Below are 26,625 nucleotides of genomic sequence, written 5' to 3'. Positions count from 1 at the left end.
ACAAGAAGGCCTATCTACCAGCTACCTACCATTCATTTACCCGCCAAGGTTATTAAAAGAGAGACCTCCTCAAAGGAGCTCCTGCAGCCTAATCTGGCTTTCTTTCAGGCCAGGACACTCCCTCTGTACCAAGTAGCCAGAGCAAGGCTCAAAGTACAGACCGAGAGGTGTCTTATTAAATAAAAGAACCAGTGGAGTCCAAATTAATGGTATTATCATGTATATGTAATTAGTCTAAACAGCAGTCTGGTATTAACATTCCACAAGGACACATTTCCTGAGATCTTGTGATTTTTACATTTCTAAATGTGATAATACATACTGAAAAACTACAATTCAAGGTCAAAGGTTCTAGGGCATCTGTGGAAATGAAGATACTCTATCTCCGGCCTTGGAATTTAAGTTTAAGCAATAGCATCCATTTCTGGACTTTTCCTGACTGCAGATCATGCAATAATCCCATATGATGTAAGAAAATTCAAATTCAGCTCATTTATAAAAGAATTGTATCAAAATCCCTTTAGTCATGGAGGCCTGCGATTCCCAAAGAATAGTGAGCAAGCACTTGAAATGAAAAACAAGCACTGCTTTTGCTTAGAAGATCACTGATAGGCTGCCAAGAGAACCTCCAGATTTCTCAATAACTTTTCATGTTTCTCAATAACCCCATGACCTAGACAAAGCAAAAAAGGGACTACTAATAACTAATAATAACCAATAATTTTTCTATAAAGTATACAACAACTTGGCAAGCTAAAATTCTTACAGAATTGTTATATGGTTCATCTTTTTCTTAAAATTCAAAAAAGTCAGGCACACTTGAAAATAAAGGACTCCTCAAAATGCAAGGTTCCCTTAAGCTTTATAGGTTTCTTCATGCTACTAATTCACTGATCAAAACCTGGATATAATTCAAGATATATTTATACTCCCACAAAAAAAAAATGATTCCACAGATGTGTTTGGTTCCTAACAATAACAACAAAAAGTGGCTCCAAGTCATAACAAAAGACATACTTAGGGATACCGCAAACCTGTTCAAGGACCTATTTCAAGGGGGAAAAAATGATACAAACCAGAAATAATTGCATTGTATTTTAAAAATATTTACAGAAAACTCTTCACGAACCCATCTATTTGGGTAAAGCAATAGAAAATGGATGTGATTATTTTCTATAAGTTCAAAAGCTTGTTATGGTGTTTTCATTACAAACCTATTACTTCAAAAAAACTCACTACCAGAAAAAACTCCCAATCAATAGCACCCTGACCTTCATGGTCTTAATACTGTGCAAGTTCTTACTACAAAATTAAAAAAAAAAAAAAAACAAGAAAAACTTGATTACCTGCTCAACATCAAAACTTACTACATTATCAAACTTTTTTTTTCAAATTAGACATATGAAGTACAACTTATGAGCAGGCAAAGACTCCACTGAATATAGAGTAGTCTGATGACCTGTGTGCTATTTAAAATTACAACCACTTCAAGTAGCATACAGTTTACCCAAACACATATTAATGTATAGACTGTTTATGTCCATTTTAAACTTAAGATAGAAGGCCTATAATTACAGTTTTTTAAACAAATACCAAATATTAATTATTTTAAAATATCCCACATAAACTTACAAGATAAATTGAAATAAAATGAAATAGGTCACACCATTCTAAGCTCACAGGCGACAAAAAGTATGCTTCATTTGTGTCTTCACCAGCAGGCCTAAATATACAAACAAACTCAAATCCATTAGAATTATATTAGTGCCTAATAAAGATTAGACAGAATATCAATGAATGTAAAAAATACAATGTATTATATGATGTGTTTGAATGCAAAAACCACACATTTATTAAACATATGATTAACTTAAAAACAACACACCAGTTTGTTTTAAAGTGCTCCTTATCCAAAACCTTAAACAAAACTATCAGCCCAAAATGAATTCAAGAAAACAGATTACAAGGCAAACAATGACAATAGGTATGGACAGGCACTACCAAAAAATGCTATTTGTTCTTTAATTAAATAATGCCATTCTCAAGTGATATAGAGCAGTCATCTTGACAGAATTCCTTTTTGTATAAATATTCATAAATAAAAATGCCTCTAGATATTGGAAAGAGCTGCAAACAATACTTTACAACAGCAGCTTAATATCTATTTTAGGGAAAAAAAAGCACTAAAATTCTCTTCCACTGAAAGTTGTTTATTTCTCTGGTGTAAGTGAGCAAAGTCACTACAGCATTAAAATCTCTTTTCTAGAACAACATAAAGAACAATGTATACACATCTTAAATTTGGTAGGTCACAAAAGTTAGAATGCAATCATCTTTTGAGGCAACAAGAAAATAAATAAATAAAAATTAAACACTTTAACCCAAAATTTGGTATTGACAAATCAGTAGTGTCAACTTCACATATGAAGGACAATACAGTCTGGTTATTTAAAGATGCTCAATATGTCATGGTATTTGGGCTAAAGATACTTAGAATATTGTGTTTCCTTTTTGATTAAAGGATTACAATACAATCACCATCAAGCTGCTATCGTAACTCATTTTTAGCTGTGGTAAAGTGACCACTTGGTCCACGGCACAAGTTACATATATCACACTTCTGTCAAACTGAAACCTTATAAGATTTCATGTTTATAAGCTACAATACACCCTGACCAAGCTGTCAGTCCCCTCACAGTTTTTTAGAAAAATATCTACATTTGTCCTTATGGATGTCAAAATGTTACACCATCATTTGTTCAAAAAAAAAAAGATGCACATTCATACTGTGAAGTTATTAGGAAAATACTCTTGCAAACAAACTATATAAAGATAAAATACACTTCAAAAGTATGTGGTTTGTTTTCTTGTTTGTCTGTTTTACAATATTCTATAAAGTGCAGAGTCCTAAGGGAAAAAACTACTCCCTATAACAATAGTTTAGTTACAGCAGCTTTTGCATAGCAATACTTAGAGGAAGTTGGACACTTCAGTTTCTTCAGGAAGAGAAGGATGGAAGAGCATCTTCTGATTCGGATTGTTTTTTGGCCATAAGTCTGCTTTCTTCAGGAATGGTTGCTGATGCCAAATCTCCATTAAGTGTATTTTTTGAACAGTGAACAGGTCCTATGAAGACATTGATAAAAACGTTAAACATCCTGTCAATATTAACTCCAGTCCTCTGTGAAAGAACATTTTAAATTTCCTATTCAGGGACATGAAATTCCTTTAGCTTCCAGCTAATTTTGTATTTCCTTGTTTGTTTCATACAGGAAAACTTAACTTTTAGACTAGAGTATCAACAGCCACAAGGAGAAACATCGGAATTCATGAGATAAATGACGAAACTGCCTGAAGTAGAGATTTTTGTTTTGTTCACTGCTAGAATCATGGTTGGCACATAATAGGCAGTCAATAAATATTTGCTGAATTGAATTTAATCTTTATTAATTAACTATTGCTTTTTCAGCCTATTTTAATGCTGTTAATATCCTCCTTGTTCCTAGGCAAAGAAACCAAGACCCATAAAAGGATACATGCCTTACCCAAGATCACACAATTGGTAACAGAATGAGGACTAAATTCAGGTATTCCTCTTTTCATTCTAAGACTTTCTGAGCAAAGCTGAGAAGGTACCTCATACTAAAAGATCCCGTTTCTCCATTTGTAATGCAGCTCACAGAACTATCACCGCAACTCCATGTTAACACAGCTGACTACACTGGCATAGTCCTGTTCTAAGGCAGTTGTACCTTTATACATATTGTTTGAGTTTACCATCATCATTTATTACTTTCATACTTTTTGAAAAAGCTTGTTAAAAAAATAGAAGCAGTTGCATTTCACAAGAAGAATATTTTTGAGTAACAACTTTCAACTAAGACTGCCAATTGCAAAATATACAGTTTCTAGAAAGAGCACTAATTCAATCTTTGCTTTGTCAGCTAATTGAAACACTAAACTAGTATAAACAGGAAAAAATCTAAGGATAAAATTTCTGACCTAGTCTATACTTGCTAATTTAAAGATGTTCTAGAGAAGTGAACTATATGTATGCATGTATGTGTGTGTGTGTGTGTGTTTGTGTGTGTGTGTGAGACTAGTTTTGTTACAGTCCATAACAGTTAAACTGGGGGATGCTAAATATAATAGAGCATGTACACCTAGATCTTTTGAAAACTGTTTTCAAATATTCAGGACTAGGGTAACTAGAAGAAAAGAATTCTAAAGAAAAATGGATGGCTTTAAAAAAAATTATTTTAGTAATCACAAATGATTCCCTTAAAAAAAAAAAAAAAGATGTCGCACTTAAAAGTACAAGGTAGCATACAGAACTCCTTCATGAACTCTGGATTAAGAGTCATGTGTAAAAGGCATAAAGAATAAAGAGAATCAGAATCTATCTTACCTGCCTCAGATAATTTTTTTCACATACTCAACCTCTTTAACCCTCCTCCTCCTCTCCTCCTCTTCTCTTCCAGGTCTTGCTTGATTGGCCCAAGAAAGTTTCATTCTCCCTTCTCCTTCCCAGTTTCCTTCCTTCATTTCTCTACCCATATCTCAATTTAAATTCAAAATGTTAATGAGCATAGAATAGTGCCATATATTAATAAATAGATGATTAGTTCAGTTTAAAAAAAAAGTGGGCATTAAAAAAAAAAAAGATGCTATCAACTCCTAAAAATCCAAAAATGACCAGCAATCCTTTTTAAAATTGCCATATGTATGAACTAAACCTGTTTAACTTTCTGGTTACATAAAACAACTCCAGCTTAATCAATGTTTTCAATACACTCAAATGCTAGAAATACACCATTGTTTTGTCCCATTTCAGCCATACTATGAATTCACTGGGCTCTTCCAAAGAATGGTTAGCTATCCAAAGAGCTAACCACCACTTATCATGTCATTTCCACAAGAAAAATAAAATCTGTTTTCCAAACAACTGACTTACAAATGAACTAACTATTGGAACACGACCTGTTCCTTAATTGGAAATTGTACATAGTTTCTATCCCACATGCTTCCTGAGAAATAGTAAAGACTTGGAGAGTATAAGTCTATTAATGGAGATGTAATAATAAGACTATATTTGTGTTCACTGCAAATCATGGTCACTACTATCTTACTAGATATTCTGACACACTTTCAAAGCTTCTTCTCTGAAGAGAAAAATTTAAAAATTTTAACATAAATCAGAAAACCTTTCCTAAAAACACTCAATCACAGTATGCTGCCTCTTTAATAAGGAAGAAAAAGGTACAGGAATGAATGCTACTATAATTCACCGTGACTACCAGACAAAACTCTTTTCCTTAGCCATTTCAAGGTATTTTAGTAAAGTGACAATGCTGACTTTTATATGAACTTGGAACTTGCCTTTATTTTCCCCTAGAATCCTGCTAACAATTCATGCCTTCTTCTAAAATGTTTTTTAAGTGCAAGTATAGTGGTGGTAAAAGATCATGATATTCTATAAATATATATCTGAGATACAATATTTACAAAGAAATCCTCAGCACTCCTTAGTTAATAACAAACCTGTTTGTAAGGGGATATATGAGCTTTCATTGATTGAGCGCTGTTTGCTTACCTCTGAATTAAGGAATTAATCAAAAAAACAAAGTACAATGTTCAGTCAGTATACTTCATTTCCAGAAATTACAGAGCCCCACAGTAATTCTGCTGAATATGCCAAAGAAAGAGACAGAATCTATGTCACTTACTATCTGGGTCTTCAAGAGGAATATCACTACAAGAATCTGTATCTGAGTAGGTTCTTCGGCGTCGCTGGGAGAGTCGGTGAAGTGTAGATACTGGTTCTTTTATAGAGTGGCTACTCCTGCAAATTAAATAAAATGCATTAAATTGTAAGGCCTAACATAAATAAAAACACACTCAACTGGAATTTTAAATGACTTCTCTTTAAGTGAAAAAATAATTATTTTTATGCTCAACATCCCGTGTTAGCAACATTCTACTCAGAAGTCAAAAACAAGTGAACCCATTTAGAAGACAGTTGGTAACCTGGAGAATACGGCTTCTGAGCTGAACTAAAAAGAAGAGGGGTACAATGAAGAAGTAGTGACTTCTATAGGGGAGACTCCAGAGAGCAGACATATCAGTCAGTTCACAAATGTTTGAAAACTGAAAGTCATAGGTTTCATGAGTGCATGTATTTTAAGTCAAACTATATCTGATAAAAACCAGCAGACTGAAAGAGATGGGCAAGGAGTTCACAGAGCTAGAGGTAGACTCACTGACAACAGCAAGAGAAGATAAAGATGGCAAAAAGGGGCCTAGAAAAACTTTTTTAAAAATCTGTCTCAAAAAATTAAACAAAGAAGCAAATCACTGCCAACTAACAGCAACTCAGCTACTATTTTTGTAACAGTCCAACTTTACTGTACTTAATGACAACCTTGATTCATCAGGAAACAAATAAGATTTTAAAATTATTATTTTATGAGGTAGAAAGGATAGAAAAATTTCTTTGATAAAAATAAAAGTTTGTCAAAAATTGATTAAGCTTCCATTTTTCTGGAAAATTCAGTTGGTGGGACTCTTGATTCCCTGACAAGGTTGGATATATACATCATTGGATTCCTCTGAGTATTTGACAGTTTAATCAAAGATGATACAATCATCAGGGGAAAAAATTAAAACATGACAAAACAGCATTTAACAGTCCAAATATAGAGAAATAAATGCTAATGCCACTATAATTAAATCACTTTCCAAAGAACTAAATAAGACAACCATAGCAACTTAAAGGACTATTACCTAACAAAATAATAGTTTAACAACTTAGCATTTTGGTAAGATCTATCCAGAAGGTAAAATTTTTAAATGTATTGATACGAATACGTACTTTAAAATATCAAGTGGTTTTCTCTTTTCAGCAAGATCTTTCTCTCATAATGAAACAACTGCTCAGCATGAATAGATGATGCTATAAACAGCTGAGGTAAAATGAGCCCTAGCTGTGGAGTCTCAATACATCAAAAATGTACTTCTGTCTAACCATCACTTGATATACAGTCATGCGTCTCTTAATGACAAGGATGCATTCTGAGAAATGCATCACTAGGTGATTCTGTCATTGTGCAAACATCACAGAGTGTGCTTACACAAAGCTAGTTAGTATAGCCTACTACACATGTAGGCAATGTGGTATAACCTATTGTTCCTAGGCTACAAACTTATATTGCATGTTACTGTACTGAATGTTGTGGGTGACTGTAACACAATGGTATTTGTGTATCTAAACATACCTAAATATGGAAAAAGTACAGTAAAAATATGGTATTATAATCTTATGAGGCCACTGTCACATATGCAGTCTATCATTGATGGAAAAGTCATTCTTCAATATATGACTGTATCTCAAACATCTAAAAAAGGTAAAATGGCTGGCAAGGTGCTTACCTTGCTGGTTAATTAATTCATTTTTTTCTTTACTGACTACCTACTGAGGCCAGGCCCTTATACTAAATACTAGGAGATAGACTGAGGGAGCCAAGATGGCCGAATAGGAACAGCTCCGGTCTACAGCTCCCAGCGTGAGCGATGCAGAAGACGGGTGATTTCTGCATTTCCATCTGAGGTACCGGGTTCATCTCACTAGGGAGTGCCAGACAGTGGGCGCGGGTCAGTGGGTGCGCGCACCATGTGCGAGCCGAAGAAGGGCGAGGCATTGCCTTGCTCGGGAAGCGCAAGGGGTCAGGGAGTTCCCTTTCCTAGTCAAAGAAAGGGGTGACAGACGGCACCTGGAAAATCGGGTCACTCCCACCCAAATACTGCGCTTTTCCAACGGGCTTAAAAAATGGCGCACCAGGAGATTATATCCCACACCTGGCTCAGAGGGTCCTACGCCCATGGAGTCTCGCTGATTGCTAGCACAGCAGTCTGAGATCAAACTGCAAGGCGGCAGCGAGGCTGGGGGAGGGGTGCCCGCCATTGCCCAGGCTTGCTTAGGTAAACAAAGCAGCCGGGAAGCTCGAACTGGGTGGAGCCCACCACAGCTCAAGGAGGCCTGCCTGCCTCTGTAGGCTCCACCTCTGGGGGCAGGGCACGGACAAACAAAAAGACAGCAGTAACCTCTGCAGACTTAAATGTCCCTGTCTGGCAGCTTTGAAGAGAGCAGTGGTTCTCCCAGCACGCAGCTGGAGATCTGAGAACGGGCAGACTGCCTCCTCAACTGGGTCCCTGACCCCTGACCCTCGAGCAGTCTAATTGGGAGGCACCCCCCAGCAGGGGCAGACTGATACCTCACACCGCCGGGTACTCCAACAGACATGCAGCTGAGGGTCCTGTCTGTTAGAAGGAAAACTAACAAACAGGACATCCACACCAGAAACCCATCTGTACATCACCATCATCAAAGACCAAAAGTAGATAAAACCACAAAGATGGGGAAAAAACAGAGCAGAAAAACTGGAAATTCTAAAAAGCAGAGTGCCTCTCCTCCTCCAAAGGAACGCAGTTCCTTACCAGCAACGGGACAAAGCTGGACGGAGAATGACTTTGACGAGCTGAGAGAAGAAAGCTTCAGACGATCAAATTACTCCGAGCTACGGGAGGATATTCAAACCAAAGGCAAAGAAGTTGAAAACTTTGAAAAAAATTTAGAAGAATGTATAACTAGAATAACCAATTCAGAGAAGTGCTTAAAGGAGCTGATGGAGCTGAAAACCAAGGCTCGAGAACTACGTGAAGAATGCAGAAGCCTCAGGAGCTGATGTGATCAAATGGAAGAAAGGGTATCAGCCCTGGAAGATGAAATGAATGAAATGAAGCGAGAAGGGAAGTTTAGAGAAAAAAGAATAAAAAGAAACGAGCAAAGCCTCCAAGAAATATGGGACTATGTGAAAAGACCAAATCTACGTCTCATTGGTGTACCTGAAAGTGACAGGGAGAATGGAACCAAGTTGGAAAACACTCTGCAGGATATTATCCAGGAGAACTTCCCCAATCTAGCAAGGCAGGCCAACATTCAGATTCAGGAAACACAGAGAATGCCACAAAGATACTCCTCGAGAAGAGCAACTCCAAGACACATAATTGTCAGATTCACCAAAGTTGAAATGAAGGAAAAAATGTTAAGGGCAGCCAGAGAGAAAGGTCGGGTTACCCTCAAAGGGAAGCCCATCAGATTAACAGCGGATCTCTTGGCAGAAACTCTACAAGCCAGAAGAGAGTGGGGGCCAATATTCAACATTCTTAAAGAAAAGAATTTTCCACCCAGAATTTCATATCCAGCCAAACTAAGCTTCATAAGTGAAGGAGAAATAAAATACTTTATAGACAAGCAAATGCTGAGAGATTTTGTCACCACCAGGCCTGCCCTAAAAGAGCTCCTGAAGGAAGCGCTAAACATGGAAAGGAACAACCGGTACCAGCCGCTGCAAAATCATGCCAAGATGTAAAGACCATCGAGACTAGGAAGAAACTGCATCAACTAACGAGCAAAATAACCAGCTAACATCATAATGACAGGATCAAATTCACACATAACAATATTAACTTTAAATGTAAATGGACTAAATGCTCCAATTAAAAGACACAGACTGGCAAATTGGATAAAGACTCAAGACCCATCAGTGTGCTGTATTCAGGAAACCCATCTCACGTGCAGAGACACACATAGGCTCAAAATAAAAGGATGGAGGAAGATCTACCAAGCAAATGGAAAACAAAAAAAGGCAGGGGTTGCAATCCTAGTCTCTGATAAAACAGACTTTAAACCAACAAAGATCAAAAGAGACAAAGAAGGCCATTACATAATGGTAAAGGGATTAATTCAACAAGAAGAGCTAACTATCCTAAATATATATGCACCCAATACAGGAGCACCCAGATTCATAAAGCAAGTCCTCAGTGACCTAAAAAGAGACTTAGACTCCCACACATTAATAATGGGAGACTTTAACACCCCACTCTCAACATTAGACAGATCAACGAGACAGAAAGTCAACAAGGATACCCAGGAATTGAACTCAGCTCTGCACCAAGCAGACCTAATAGACATCTACAGAACTCTCCACCCCAAATTAACAGAATATACATTTTTTTCAGCACCACACCACACCTATTCCAAAATTGACCACATACTTGGAAGTAAAGCTCTCCTCAGCAAATGTAAAAGAACAGAAATTATAACAAACTATCTCTCAGATCACAGTGCAATCAAACTAGAACTCAGGATTAAGAATCTCACTCAAAACCGCTCAACTACATGGAAACTGAACAACCTGCTCCTGAATGACTACTGGGTACATAACCGAAATGAAGGCAGAAAATAAAGATGTTCTTTGAAACCAACGAGAACAAAGACACAACATACCAGAATCTCCGGGATGCATTCAAAGCAGTGTGTAGAGGGAAATTTATAGCACTAAATGCCCACAAGAGAAAGCAGGAAAGATCCAAAATTGACACCCTAACATCACAATTAAAAGAAGTAGAAAAGCAAGAGCAAACACATTCAAAAGCTAGCAGAAGGCAAGAAATAACTAAAATCCGAGCAGAACTGAAGGAAATAGAGACTCAAAAAACCCTTCAAAAAATTAATGAATCCAGGAGCTGGTTTTTTGAAAGGATCAACAAAATTGATAGACCACTAGCAAGACTAATAAAGAAAAAAAGAGAGAAGAATCAAATAGATGCAATAAAAAATGATAAAGGGGATATCACCACCGATCCCACAGAAATACAAACTACCATCAGAGAATACTACAAACACCTCTATGCAAATAAACTAGAAAATCTAGAAGAAATGGATAAATTCCTCGACACATACACTCTCCCAAGACTAAACCAGGAAGAAGGTGAATCTCTGAATAGACCAATAACAGGAGCTGAAATTGTGGCAATAATCAATAGCTTACCAACCAAAAAGAGTCCAGGACCCGATGGATTCACAGCTGAATTCTACCAGAGGTACAAGGAGGAACTGGTACCATTCCTTCTGAAACTATTCTAATCAACAGAAAAAGAGGGAATCCTCCCTAACTCATTTTATGAGGCCAGCATCATCCTGATACCAAAGCTGGGCAGAGACACAACCAAAAAAGAGAATTTTAGACCAATATCCTTGATGAACATTGATGCAAAAATCCTCAATAAAATACTGGCAAACCGAATGCAAATCAATAAATGTAATCCAGCATATAAACAGAACCAAAGACAAAAACCACATGATTATCTCAATAGATGCAGAAAAGGCCTTTGACAAAATTCAACAACCATTCATGCTAAAAACTCTCAATAAATTAGGTATTGATGGGACGTATCTCAAAATAATAAGAGCTATCTATGACAGACCCACAGCCAATATCATACTGAATGGGCAAAAACTGGAAGCATTCCCTTTGAAAACTGGCACACGACAGGGATGCCCTCTCTCACCACTCCTATTCAACATAGTGTTGGAAATTCTGGCCAGGGCAATTAGGCAGGAGAAGGAAATAACGGGTATTCAATTAGGAAAAGAGGAAGTCAAATTGTCCCTGTCTGCAGACGACATGATTGTATATCTAGAAAACCCCATTGTCTCAGCCCAAAATCTCCTTAAGCTGATAAGCAACTTCAGCAAAGTCTCAGGATACAAAATCAATGTACAAAAATCACAAGCATTCTTATACACCAACAACAGACAAACAGAGAGCCAAATCATGAGTGAACTCCCATTCACAATTGCTTCAAAGAGAATAAAATACCTAGGAATCCAACTTACAAGGGACGTGAAGGACCTCTTCAAGGAGAACTACAAACCACTGCTCAAGGAAATAAAAGAGGAAACAAACGAATGGAAGAACATTCCATGCTCATGGGTAGGAAGAATCAATATTGTGAAAATGGCGATACTGCCCAAGGTAATTTACAGATTCAATGCCATCCCCATCAAGCTACCAATGACTTTCTTCACAGAATTGGAAAAAAATACTTTAAAGTTCATATGGAAGCAAAAAAGAGCCTGCATCGCCAAGTCAATCCTAAGCCAAAAGAACAAAGCTGGAGGCATCACACTACCTGACTTCAAACTATACTACAAGGCTACAGTAACCAAAACAGCATGGTACTGGTACCAAAACAGAGATATAGATCAACGGAACAGAACAGAGCCCTCAGAAATAACGCTGCATATCTACAACTATCTGATCTTTGACAAACCTGAGAAAAACAAGCAATGGGGAAAGGATTCCCTATTTAATAAATGGTGCTGGGAAAACTGGCTAGCCATATGTAGAAAGCTGAAACTGGATCCCTTCCTTACACCTTATACAAAAATCAATTCAAGATGGATTAAAGACTTAAACATTAGACCTAAAACCATAAAAACTCTAGAAGAAAACCTAGGCATTACCATTCAGGACATAGGCATGGGCAAGGACTTCATGTCTAAAACACCAAAAGCAATGGCAACAAAAGCCAAAATTGACAAATGGGATCTAATTAAACTAAAGAGCTTCTGCACAGCAAAAGAAACTATCATCAGAGCGAACAGGCAACCTACAAAATGGGAGAAAATTTTTGCAACCTACTCATCTGACAAAGGGCTAATATCCAGAATCACAATGAACTCAAACAAATTTACAAGAAAAAAGCAAACAACCCCATCAAAAAGTGGGCAAAGGACATGAACAGACACTTCTCAAAAGAAGACATTTATGCAGCCAAAAAACACATGAAAAAATGCTCACCATCACTGGCCATCAGAGAAATGCAAATCAAAACCACAATGAGATACCATCTCACACCAGTTAGAATGGCAATCATTAAAAAGTCAGGAAACAACAGGTGCTGGAGAGGATGTGGAGAAATAGGAACACTTTTACACTGTTGGTGGGACTGTAAACTAGTTCAACCCTTGTGGAAGTCAGTGTGGTGATTCCTCAGGGATCTAGAACTAGAAATACCATTTGACCCAGCCATCCCATTACTGGGTATATACCCAAAGGACTATAAATCATGCTGCTATAAAGACACATGCACACGTATGTTTATTGCAGCATTATTCACAATAGCAAAGACTTGGAACCAACCCAAATGTCCAACAATGATAGACTGGATTAAGAAAATGTGGCACATATATACCATGGAATACTATGCAGCCATAAAAAATGATGAGTTCATGTCCTTTGTAGGGACATGGATGAAATTGGAAATCATCATTCTCAGTAAACTATCACAAGAACAAAAAACCAAACACTGCATATTCTCACTGATAGGCGGGAATTGAACAATGAGAACACATGGACACAGGAAGGGGAACATCACACTCTGGGGACTATTGTGGGGTGGGGGGAGGGGGGAGGGATAGCATTGGGAGATATACCTAATGCTAGATGACGAGTTAGTGGGTGCAGTGCACCAGCATGGCACATGTATACATATGTAACTAACCTGCACATTGTGCACATGTACCCTAAAACTTAAAGTATGATAATAATAATAAATAAATAAATAAATAAATAAAAAGAAAAAAAAATACTAGGAGATAAATATTGAGAGATAAAATGCTGGTTTCGAACCAGACCTAACCCATACAGAGTTTACATTCCACACCACTTGTTAAAGGCCCAAAGAATTTTCCTAGATGGGTATAATTTGAGACTACTTAGTCAAAAGAAAAGGTTCTTTTACCTCTCTGAACTGCAAGAACCAGGGTGGCTGACAGAACGCTTCATCTAGAAATTTTGAAAAAAAAAATTAGCATAATCCACATGTCAAGTAGAATCATGCAGCTCTAATTTACTATTATCATAATAAACATAAATTTACTCAGAGAAAAAGATACCTGACAAAAAAAAATTTATCTTTCACAGACTCAAGTAACATAATTAGCACAACATCAAGCTTTCTCCCTAATAACCATTAATTGGAATCTTTTTCAACACACACCAAAAACATGCTGGATTCTTTTTTCAAAAGTAAAAACCAAATTTTATACATAATACATATACATGTGTGTGTATACAAATATAAAAAACAGGGTATATAACTATAAATAGGATATAAATGTGATAAAAAGGAGTATCTAGCAAGCCACAAAATATTCTAATAAATATCTCTTTTTTAAAGGACAGTAGTAGAGTCTGGTAGCAAAGCTTCTCTTTATCATTAATCATTTAGGTAGCTGATATATAAATGTTTTAAAGTGTGGCTTTCATGGAAGACAGCATTAATAATTCAAGACTTTAAAGAACTCAGAAGAAGAGCCCTAAGTCTCAATGGATTTCCAAAACATATATTTAAAAAAATAAAGAATACCTAATTAAGCAGAATATTTAAAAAATATGATAAATACTAAAGATAATTTGGAAGATCCAACTACTCCATCAAAATATAAAGGGAGGCAGCCAAGTAAAACTGATTATTTCAAAGTTTACCATGGTAGCAGAAAAACAAAGATTATACTAAAGGTTTAGGGTGGTTGCTTTTGTATACATGAGCCCAAGAGTCTAACAAGCCCAGGTCTAACATTTATGTTATGCAAATGCCTTCTATATTTGGAACATGAGCCACTAGTTGCTCTGAGAAATACCAGTTGAAATGATAAGAGATATGACCCACCCAGTTTGTAGTCTGGGAACATCTGATAAGATTGACATTAAGATGCAAATGGACACTAACATCTCCTTTAACAGAAATTACTTCCTTTAGGCTAACCCAAGGACATCCCCACTATAATAATCACTCAATCTGTAGGTCCATTGACAGTTGTCTGAACTTTTATGACAACTTGAAATAAAGTTAAATGCAAGTTTACTCTAAGATGAATTAATTGAGATTAACTATATAAAGCGCTTATAAAGATCAGATTAAACTGTTTTGGAATACTCAAATTTTCAGCGTTATTTTTCATATAAATAAATGTAAGTTTTTCACATAAATAAATAAATAATGTTATTTAAAAAAAAAATGAAGACTGTCTGACCTTACTTTCCATGCTATTTGTCTCTAGAACTAATTATTATGTAAGCCACAATTCTTGCTCTTTTTATCAAGTAAAATGGCATAGCTAGCAAAAATAAGCAGCTTCTAACCTAATATTTCCTAAATTAATGTATTAGATTTCCTGTAATTTTTCTACTGAAGGTTTTAGCTTTAAAAAGACAATTATTTTAGTTTCTTATATGTAAAATACACATTGACTCCTCTGGACTACAGAGCATTTGTAACATAAGGGATTTCCTGAGAAGTTCAATGCAGAAGCAGGGCAACTCTGAGGTGTTTTACTGCATTTGACTCTAAAAAGTACAGCTTTAAAAAAAAGTATACCCTTTGTATATCAACCTCAGGAACATAGCACTATACATCCATCTCAAAAGACTGGTTTCTTTGTTCACATATACATGTTAATTAACAGTTTATAGCATATCTACAATTGTCCTAAAAAGCAACATTTTCAAACTATGTTTTACTCAACACCACACCACAGTCCTGTAAGATGGTATTAAAAAATATATAAAATGGGCCAGGCGCAGTGGCTCACGCTTGTAATCCCAATACTTCGGGAGACTAAGGCGGGCAGATCACGAGGTCAGGAGATCGAGACCATCCTGGCTAACATGGTAAAACCCTGTCTCTACTAAAAATACAAAAAATTAGCCGGGCGTGGTGGCGGGCGCCTGTGGTCCCATCTGCTCAGGAGGCTGAGGCAGGAGAATGGCGTGAACCCGGGAGGCGGAGCTTGCAGTGAGCTAAGATTGCGCCACTGCACTCCAGCCTGGGCGACAGAGCAAGACTCCATCTCAAAAAAGGAAAAAATATATATATATAGTATTTATATATATATTTATTTTATTTGTGTATATATATATATGTATGTATATATATATATATATATATATAAAACGGGCTCAATTGCCAAATAAATTTCAGAAACACTGTATACTACACTTCACCTCTCAGAGATTCATAATACACTTCAGCATAAAAGAGGGTGTGACGGCTGGGCATGTAATCCCAACACTTTGGGAGGCTGAAGCGGGAGGACTGCTTGAAGCTAGGAGTTTGAGACCAGCCTGGGCAACAAAATGAGACTCCATCTCTACAAAAAATAAATTAAAAAACTTAGCTTGAAGCCAGGAGTTTGAGACCAGCTTGGGCAACAAAATGAGACCCCCGCATCTCTACAAATAATAAATTAAAAAACGTAGCCAGGCACCGTGGTGTGAGCCTGTAGTCCCAGCTACTCAGGAGGCTGGAACTTGGGAGTTTGAAGCTGCAGTGAGTTATGATGGTGTCACTGCACTCCAGCCCGGGTAACAGAGTGAGACCCTGTCTCTAAAAAAATAAATAAAATAAAAAGGCCGTGACAAGCCCTATCAAACCCAATTCATATCATTTAAGTTAACCTAGCAATTCCCAAATTAATCTGGCCATAAAACTCATTTTCATGGTACGCTTGCCTCAGAGGAAACTATTAGCCCATCAAATACTGATTAGAAAACAATTCTCTAAATAAATCTAGGCAATAATCTTTACTAAATCTCATATAACTAAATTTGCTGGGATAGGTAAGAGAACCTAGGAATAAGTTAGACCCTATTCTCCTAACAAATAGATCTTCAGGTAATTGCTAAAACAGCAACAAGGTGGCATTCTTACTCCTATAAATGGACTCCTAAAAACACTTTGATGAAATAAACTTGAAGTCTCATTAAAGCTTATCTCACCTACAAATTTCTAACAGCATGCTAGAGCAAATTTATTAGCTCAGAAAGGACAACGAATCTGCCACCCCCGGCAAAAAGAGGACTTGTTGTTCTGATCAATGAGGAAGTAAGAAACTAACACTGAGCACCTAAAAGTAAGCAAGTCAGATCGTTTGCAGTGACTCTCTGATATACACTGTATTTTTACACATGAAGAAACTGAAGATCAGCTACTCTGAGGGTTCAGATCCAAATGCTGAGTACAAAATACCGTTCCCACTGGACTATGTTTCAAATTCCTTCTAACTTCTTTAAAGATTTACATAATTGTACCCCATTGTGACTAAAATCTCATTCCGTTGTGTAATTCTTACCAAGCAGAATAGAGCTCCCCAACTTTTTCTATGTCACAGCACTTTGTAATATTTTCCTAGACACTGGGGAAAATGGATGAAGCAGCCTGTGGGCAGGCCATGCACAGCCCCTCCAAGGAGAAGGGAATGAGGACACTAGCACAAGTGCTCAGCTCATCAGCTGAGAAGCTCTAATATGAAACAGTACAAACAAAAAAATTCAACTTGTTAGCTGTTTCCCCCCCACTGCCTGTTTCCACCCTTAAAAATAAATGCCAAAATGAAACAAAAACCACATGCAACATTACTACTGAAGGAAAAAACCAAAACAAGAAGTTCAAACCATTTGAACAGGAGAAGGTGACACAGGAGAAACTAAGGGATCCGGATGGTGCAGTTGAAACATCTCAGGTTTAAACTTCGCATTGGCTATCTTCACACATTCCTCAAGCGTTGTGATGAATGTGTTACACGTGGCACTAAGCAGAGAAGAGGCTTCATTCATGTTCTGAAAAATTACACAAAGACTTGAACAGATTTGCATACAACTACATGGAATCATATACAACTTTATCATTAAATAATAAGACATCTCCAACAGACACATTACTGTGTTATGTTCAAATTTATTTAAAATACAGTACCTTAGAAAATTAAGCTAGGGCAAAAAAAAAAAAAATTAAAACATCTATGTATAAGAAATGCCTGTCTCCTAAACAATGTATGAAACTAGATTCTAAGAAAAAATAAGTTTTGCATTTAATTATCATATTGAAAAACTGTGTACAAAAATTTATCTTAGAGAAATCTAACCTAAACAGTAATTTTCATTTTCCCAAAAGTGGACACAGACATGGAATACCCTTAGAGTTAATTAGTGGCAGTACAATTCATGCCTACCCTGTACCTATTCTCCCACTTCTTCCTTGATAGAGTAAAAACCCCAGTTTTGTTCAGGATCGCAAAGTGCCCTGATCCTGGGGGATGAATAGAGACTGATCTAAGCTAGCCATGGCTATTCCAACACTCTTTACTAAATGCTCATTTTGTCCTAGTTTCCTTTGAGCCAGAAAAAAAAAAAAAAGATGAGAAGTCAGCTAGGGAATTTCTGGGATTTTTGTTTCCCGATTCAAAACCAAGCACAGCAAGTTGAGAAGGACTCTCTCTACCCTGGCAACCCCACTGCCTCCTGCCTCTTTGTGAGCTTGACAGTCATCTTGACACCTGGGGCATTAGGAGAAAAACTCAACACACCAAGAATGGCAGAGTGGAAGGATGGAACAAGCCTGGGTCCCTAATACTGTCACTGAGCTGCTGTAGCAAGTGTGAGAGCAACTACCTCCAGGAAGCTTGTGGTCAGTTTGTCCTTGGGCTTCTTACACAAGATTCCTCCCCAACAGGAGAAGGCCACAGAAGAAATAGGAAGATTCCTTGCCCCACTTCTACCAAGTTAGGCAAAAAGGGACAGGCAACATGCTGGCCTTTCACCCAGAGAGTGGTATAGCTCACTGGTCCTATTTTACCATGAAGAATGAGCCTATTATAGCCCGATCCTACTAATCTGAGTTTTGATTCCTAAGTCACTATTCTGAGAAGGATTTGTTTTAAGTTATTTCATAAAGATAAGTTATCAACTCTCATAGTTGAAGCAGGGACCTTATTACCAAAAAAAAAGAGAATAGCAGCTGTCCAGTGAATTTATGCCGCTAGCCTGGAGAACAAAGCCTGGAATGCTTCTTCCCCACTCCAACCTCCAAATTATCAGACTGGCTGCAAAGACAAGCCTTGACCCCTGGAGAAATATGCTACTTCATGTTCTTCTCTGGCCACACAGACACAACCAAGAAGATGCTACAGATTTCCAGATAGTATACAGTAGGCAGAACCCATAAAAGCTGAAAATAACTCAATGTGAAAATGCCTATCATCTTATGGAATGACTGAGGATCCCCCCAGAGTACTCCAAAGCATAACCACACGTGAAGAGATCCTCTTTGCTCTACCTCTGCACTAGGAGATGAATGATTCTCATCATGGTGAACAAATTCCTGTATCGTATGAACTTGCTGCATTAAGAGGTCACAGTAGAGGCGAAGTTCAGACATTTTGGTTTTCAGCGATTCACTGGTTTCACTTATTTCTGAAAAGAATATACATAAATATACAGTTAGATCATTTTCATATTCTTTGGGCAATGTAACAAAATGTAATCATTTAAAAAAGCAATGAATATAAATACCTATAGCTCAAGAAATGTGAGACCTTGGAAATAGGATACAAGAGCCCTAAGGAAACATCTTCTCTTTAGATAATTGGGAAAAAGCTGACAGTTACATGCCTGCCATGTTTAGGTGATTTCCAGAGATAGGATGATGACCACTGGATGTTTTATACAGGATATTTCCATTCCATTACTCATCTTCCATTTAAAAAGTGCTTGGTTTTTTGTGAATTGCTTTTTTATTTTGTCCTTTATACATTTTTTCCAGTTCTGATGTTGGTTTTTCTCTTAACAATATAAACTGATAGTCTGTAAAAGTTCTTACAAATTAAAGATAGTAATCTTTCCTCTATCTTATATACTGCAAATACCTTATCCAGATCTGTTAGCTTCCTTTCAGTTTTCTTTATTTTGGCTTACAGAAGTTTTAAATTTTTATGTAATTAAAACTATGGTATATAAACATTCATTTATTTTCTTCTGTTCCTTTCAGTTTCATTTTCACATTATACTATTTTCAAAATTTTTTATTAAGAGCATACTTTCTTCCTTAGTATCTCCAGACAAACTAAACATCCAGCCATAATCTCAGCCACTCACAAGCCAATACCTTTTAAACTAGAAATATAAGCTACAGAGGAGGAAAATTCATAGAGTAAATTTCTGGTGCTTCTCCACACTCCCTGGGCCAGGCCCCAGTGGTCTTGCTCTCTGGTCCTAGCCACAAAGCCACTTTTGCCAGAATGGACAAAGCAGCTCTATCTGCGCATTTAATCTAACCTAAATCAATTCCTGCTCACATTTAAACCTATTCTTTCTCCTTTTTAAAAAAAACTGTGGTAAAGTATACATAAACATAAAATTTACTATTTTAACCACTTTTAAGTATTCACTTCAAAATGTGGCATTAAGTACATTCGTATTTGTAAAATCATCACCACCATCCATCTCCAGAACGTCTTCATCTTCCCCAGCTGAAGGTCTGTACCCACTAAACACTAACCCTATTTCCACTTCCCCCTGGGCCCTGGGAACCAACATTCTATTTTCTGTCTATATAAGTATGACTGCCCTGGGTATTTCATATAAGTGGAATCATAGACTATGTGTCCTTCTGTGATTAGCTTTTTTTACTTATTGTAATGTCTATAAGGTTCATCCACAGTGTAGCATGTGTCACAATTTGCTTTTTAAAGCTGAGTAATATTCTATTGTATATTTTGTTTATCCATTTGTCTACCAATGAACATTTGAGTTATTTCCATTTTTTAGCTATTGTGAATATTCATTCCTTCTTATCCTACCTGTAGCTATATTCTGTAATGTTTTCATAGATTTCAAAATTGTTATAAATTCAATCCTTAGCCTTCATTTCTCAATACCTATAATTTACTTGCTTTCACTAATGTAATTAATTTGTATTTAATTATAAAAGTAATACATACTTAATAAAAAATTTTGAAAAATAGAAAAAATATAGAAAAGAAAAATCAAATAACTGTACTATGGTTTGAATATGGTTTGTTTCTAGCAAAACTCATGTTGAGGCTGGGTCCCCAGTGTGGCAGTGTTAGGAAAGTAGTACTTCTAACAAATGATTAGGTTGTTAAAGGGGATTCATACCTTCCTCAAAGGAGTCAGTGAGTTCTCAACCTCTTGGGACTAGATTAGTTACTATGAGAGTGGGTTGTTACAAATCGAGGCTGCCTCTTGGGTTTGATCTCTTTCTGCACACGCCCGCATTCCCTTGCTTCCTCCGCCATGCTATAATGCAGCATGAGGCCCTCACCAGAAGCCAACTAGATACAGCTGCCCAATCTTGAACTTCCAGCCTCTAGGGCCATGAGTCATACCTCTTTTCTTTATAAATTACAGTCTCAAGTATTGTGTCAAGGCAACAGAAAATGAACTAAGACAAACTATAATCTCGCTATCAAGAAATTGTCATTTTCACATTATATCTGTATATAGTTGAACTAATAACATAAATCATTTGCTTTGCTTTCAGTTTCTAAAATTCTTTTTGAATTGGCAATATGTGTACATGGTAAAGTCAAAAGATACCAAAGGGTATATAGAGTGACAAGTGAGTCTCCTTCCCACAAATTCCACTTCCAAAGGTAACAATCTGACCAATTCTTACATACCTTTCCTAAGCCAGCCAATGAATACTAACAATATACATAATTCTGAATCCTGCTTTTTTCAATGATCATTTAACCTTGGGTATTTTCTCACATTGAAATTCCTTTTCAACATCTTACTGTCTATATATCAGCCAGTGAAAGCACGAGTTTAGGCTGGGCGCAGTGGCTCACGCCTGTAATCCCAGCACTTTGGGAGGCTGAGACGAGCAGATTACCTGAGGTCAGGAATTCGAGACCAGCTTGGCCAGCATGGTGAAACCCCGTCTCTACTAAAGATACAAAAATTAGCCAGGCGTGGTAGCAGGCGCCTGTAATCCCAGCTACTCGGGAAGCTGAGGCTGGAGAATCGCTTGAACCCAGGACGCAGAGGTTGCAGTAAGCCGAGATCGCGCCATTGCACTCCAGCCTGGGCAACAGAGCGAGACTCCAACTCAAAAAAAAAAAAAAAAGAAAGAAAGCAAGAGTTTATTGAGCCATTCCCCTAAATTTATAGCTTTTACAAAATGTTTACTATGATAAAGATATATGTAAATCTACATTTCTAATTATTTCCTTGGGATAGATACTAAAAGTGGACAGGCTAATTTAGTTATATTTATATTTATATTTAAGAAAGTACTCTCACCACAAGGGAAAAGTTTATAGTTACCTTTTTCTTTTTTAGTCCTTGTATCAGTCAAACATGCTTTGGAGCTCCCCAGAGCGACCAGCCACCTCTGTCTTTCAGCTGCATTCACTGCCTTCATGTAGAAATGCTGCTCTCCAGGAATGATTAATTCCATTCTTGTGTTGTCTGCTGAATGAACTATGATGATAAACAAAGGGGAAATACAGTTATAGACTTAAGTAATTTAAGGGTAATCAAATAATCATCTAATCACACAGTATCAGATGCTTCATACACCTAAAACATTGAACTATCATTCATGATGCAGGCAGTGCTGCTCCCTGAGGGGCCACCCAGTAGCACTCCCCAAATCAACATTCTCATATAGACCCAGGGTGACAATGGTGCCAAAGCGATGACAGAGTATGAAAAAGAAAACAGGGACATACTAACTACTGAGAAGTGAGAGCCCCCCCACCTTGGGGCCACTTATCCTATTAAATACAACTGCAATGAATATTACACTATCACACATTTTTTACTGATTTCCTTAAAAACAAAGTCTTTGTTTTCATATATAGTGCCTGACACATAGAAGGAATGTAATAAATGACAACTACACCCACCTTCTATCGGAAAGTAACTCTATGATATGCCCTTAATTATGGATCACAGCACAACACATGGAAGGCATGTATATTTTGAAGACATTAATCTCTTCCCCTCTTTCTACCTCTTCTCCTGCACACACACACCTCCTTTGATGCTCTGAGAAAAGAGAGCTAATCAGGAATTATGATGAGCCAATCCCAAGTCTTTGGTGTAAAACACAATTTGTGTTAAGCTGTCATTCATCAACAAATATTTACTCAGCTCAGAGCAGTGCTAGTAGAAGAGAAGATAGAGGGGAAGAAAAAAGATGTCTTTGCTTCTATATAGTTGACAATTTAACCAAGAAACAAACTGACACACCAAAAACAATCAGAATACATATATGTTTAACTCTTTGGTGCAGAGATTTCTTGTGTAATTATGACAGAAAGTAATTTAAAAAGGCTTCAAGAAGAAGGGTTTGATGAAAGCAAGATTTGGTTAAGAAAATGAATGAGACAAAGCTTAAATGAGAAAATAAACACAGAATGTACTGAGAATATTAGGAAACAAGCATAAATAGAGGCTTCCATTGTAGTGCAAAGTAATATTCATACTCGTTTAGCCAGTATAGTGGTGCAAGCAGGTACTCCCAGCACCTGTAGACCCAGCAACTTGGGAGGCAGAAGGCTGAGGCAAGAGAATCGCTGGAGCCCAGTACAGGCTGCAGTGAGCTACTATCACATCACTGCACTCAAGACTGGGCGACAGAGCAAGACCCTGTCTCAAAAAAAAAGAAGTAAAAGAAAAGAAAAAAAATTCATATTCATGAATGGACAAGCTGGGAGGAGCCAAATTATGAGGGTCCCAGCAAAATCTGGCAGAAGCCCCAACTTAAATAATTAATTGCTATAAATATTGACCAGATGTTTAGTGTATTACGGCAAGTAAGTGCCACAGAAACGTTGCTATCTTATTATCCTACTTATATGGGCCATTCTTAGTTGCAGACACTGAAACATACAACCATGCAACAATCAATTATGAATGCAAAAGATTTCTAGGCTAGGGTAAAACTACTGAGCTCCTAAAGCTATAAGAGTAACTCTTCCTTGCTACTTGCCAATACTAGTGAAAGCACCAATACCTACTTTAAAAGAAAGCAATGCTCTAATTTCTAATGATGTTGCTACAAGATGAAACTATAATAAGATGACTCATTTTTAAACATACCAGAATTTATGTATCCAATCAAGGGTGGTCCCCTCCAAAGTTGTCACCTGAAAAGGCAACAAACTTAAAAATGATGCTTCCAAAACATCAGAAAAGATGGACGAGACCTCTAAACACAAAACTACAAAACATTACTGAGAGAAATTAAATATCTAATTAAACAGAGTTAACGGAACAGAAGACTCAATATCATCAAGAATATAATTCTCCTCAAATTGATCTGTAGATTCAATACAATTCCAAACATTCCAGCAGATAGCTGTGGAAATTTATAAGCAAATTCTAAAATCTGTAAGGAAATGCAAAGGGCTTACAATAGCCAAGATAGTACTGAAAAAGAACTAAAGTTAGGAGACTTTGGCTATCATATACAAAGAGAATAAAGCTAAAGAAATTAAGACAATGTAATATCCGCACAAGGATTAACAACAACAACAACAACAACAAAAAGAAAACAGGGCCACAGAACAGAATAGACAGTCAAGAAAAAGACTCACACATACATGGTCACTTGCTTTGTGACAAAGGTATCCCCATGGTGCGGTGGGGGAAAGGTTGCTATCAAGTCAAGTACAGACCTAATACAGACCTAAGTATAAAAGGTAAAACAATAAACATTCAAGAAAGTAACACAGAATATGTCTTCAGTGGGTCATAAAAGGATCCAATAAAAGAAATTAACAAATTGGATTTCATTGAAATGAAGAACCTCTGTTTCTCAAAAGGTATCATGAACAAAATGAAAACATAAACTACACAGTGGAAGAAAACATCTGCAACACACTCATCCAGACTATACAAAGAACTCCTACAAATCAACATGAAAGATAGCCAAAGTTAGAAAATGGGCCAAAGACTTGAAAGAGGACTTCAAAAGAAGACAACATTCAACCTTTTTTTTTTCCTTTTTGTGGAGACAGGAGTCTCATTTTGTTGCCCAGGCTGGTCTCGAACTCCTGAGCACAAGCAATCTGCCTGCCTTGGCCTCCCAAACTGCTGGGATTACAGACATGAGCTAACACTCCCGACAAGAGGACATTCAAATGGCTAACATCTAAAAAAGTATTCAACATCATTAGTTATTGAAGAAATGCAAGAAAAAAACCACCATGAGATACCACTACAAACACCAGAAATATTCTGAATTTTTAAAATGGATAACACCAAGTTTTGGCAAAGATGCAGAACAACTGGAATTCTAATGCTCTGATCGATTGCAGAAAAAATTTATATAATCACTTCGGAAAACATCTGGCATTATCTGTGAAAAAGATTATTGGCCAGGCACAGTGGCTAACGCCAGTAATTCCAACACGTTGGGAGGCCAAAGCGGGCAGATTGCTTAAGCTCAGGAGTTCAAGACCAGCCTGGTTTTTGCAACATGGTGAAACCCCATCTCTACAAAAAACATAAAAATTAGCTGGGCATAGTGACATGTGCCTCTGGTCCCAGCTACTCATGAGGCTGAGGTAGGAGGATCACCTGAACCCAGGAGGTGGAGGCTGCAGTGAGCCATGATCACACCACTGCATTCCAGCCTGAGCAACAGAGTGAGAACCTGTCTCAAAAAAAGACAAAAAAAGAAAAGAAAAGAAAAAAAAGATTCTCTTCTTGACCAAATTTTAGTCAGGCTCATTTGAATCCTGTACTCACCTAGGCTTCCTTCTCCATCCTTGTAGAATCCAGTTTTAGCAAGAATCCTACTAAGTCAGTTTAGCCAGAATCCCCTAACAACATATTTCATCACCCGCCCTTGATATCTGACCACATTCTTCATTCCCTACCATCTCCCGGCAATGTCTGATCACCCTGGCCTCAGCCTGCCTTCAGCAAGAATCCTGTTAGGTCAGTTTAGCCAGAATCCCCCCACTTACCTTTTAGTAACTTTCCCTCCACTGACACCATCTCCCCCTAACCCTGCTCCTTGGCTATAAATTCCCACTTTTCCCTGTACTTGGAGTTGAGCCCAATTTCTCTCCTCCAATGCAATAGTCCCTACATCTATCACAATAGTCCTAAATAAAGTTTGCCATACCATTTCAACGTGTCAAGAGTACTTTTTTCTTTAACATCTATTAAAGCTGCAAGTATGAATATTCAATGCCTTAGCATTCCACTCCACTTCTAGAGATACACTAAGCAGAAATGCACACATGTTCAATAAATGTGTAAGAATGTTTATGGCAGCTTTAGTCACTGTAGTCCCAAAACGGAAATAACCCAAAAATCCTTCAGTACTAGAATGGATACCAAAATTGTGAGATATTCACACAATGGAATACTATACAATGAGAATGACTGAACTACTGTTACACAGAACAATATAGATAAATTTTACAAACATGATGTTGAGTAAAAGAAGCCAGACACAAAAGAAAATACTGAATTATTCCATTTATAAAACGTTAAAAGTAAGACAACACTTATGTATGGCAATTAAAGTCAGATTAATGGCTACCTTTCAGGAAGACTGTTTGATAGCTATGACCCAGAGCTCACCACGTCAAAGGAAACACACTTCATGAAGGACAAGTATTCAAGCTAGAGTGGAGAAATGAAAACGACCAGGAGAGAGTTGAACAGTCACTCCCCTGGTGCTCTAGTTTTTCCTTCATTCTCTTTGAAGAATTCAGTCCTTTTCACTGCCATTTTATCTGATTTCGCCTCCACCCCACACACTCCAACCACACACACAAATGAATCAATGGTCCATAAAATCTTCCTTCATGAAAATTACAGCAGGACCTACTGCTTTATTTCTCCCCTTTTGGAAGAAAAGGAAACCATCTCTATCACCCAGAGGAACTTA

The 26,625-nt window shown here is 37.2% G+C and overlaps 1 protein-coding gene across 3 annotated transcripts in view; it reads right to left on the bottom strand.

Moving 5' to 3' along the window:
- Positions 1-1,824: 1,824 nt before the first annotated feature.
- PLEKHA3 (pleckstrin homology domain containing A3) overlaps positions 1,825-26,625 on the bottom strand; it is a 31,030-nt gene continuing 6,229 nt past the window's right edge. Inside the window, exons 2-8 of one of the 3 annotated variants that reach the window (XM_054549558.1) lie at positions 23,817-23,863; positions 22,035-22,190; positions 19,021-19,157; positions 17,361-17,525; positions 13,648-13,691; positions 5,727-5,842; positions 4,413-4,559 (exon numbers count right to left, since the gene is read on the bottom strand). In XM_054549558.1, coding sequence (XP_054405533.1) covers positions 4,414-4,559; positions 5,727-5,842; positions 13,648-13,691; positions 17,361-17,525; positions 19,021-19,157; positions 22,035-22,167 — 741 coding nt within the window. In that variant the 5' untranslated portion in view covers positions 22,168-22,190; positions 23,817-23,863 and the 3' untranslated portion in view covers position 4,413. Of the gene's footprint in view, positions 3,127-4,412; positions 4,560-5,726; positions 5,843-13,647; positions 13,692-17,360; positions 17,526-19,020; positions 19,158-22,034; positions 22,191-23,816; positions 23,864-26,625 lie in introns of those variants that run through there. The other 2 variants (XM_002812634.5, XM_054549557.1) reach the window with 2 other exon arrangements.

Source organism: Pongo abelii, chromosome 11 (genome assembly GCF_028885655.2).
Source record: "Pongo abelii isolate AG06213 chromosome 11, NHGRI_mPonAbe1-v2.0_pri, whole genome shotgun sequence".
Taxonomy (NCBI): domain Eukaryota; kingdom Metazoa; phylum Chordata; class Mammalia; order Primates; family Hominidae; genus Pongo; species Pongo abelii.
Note: the sequence above shows the minus strand (reverse complement) of the source record. Positions and strands in the feature narration are given on the sequence as shown.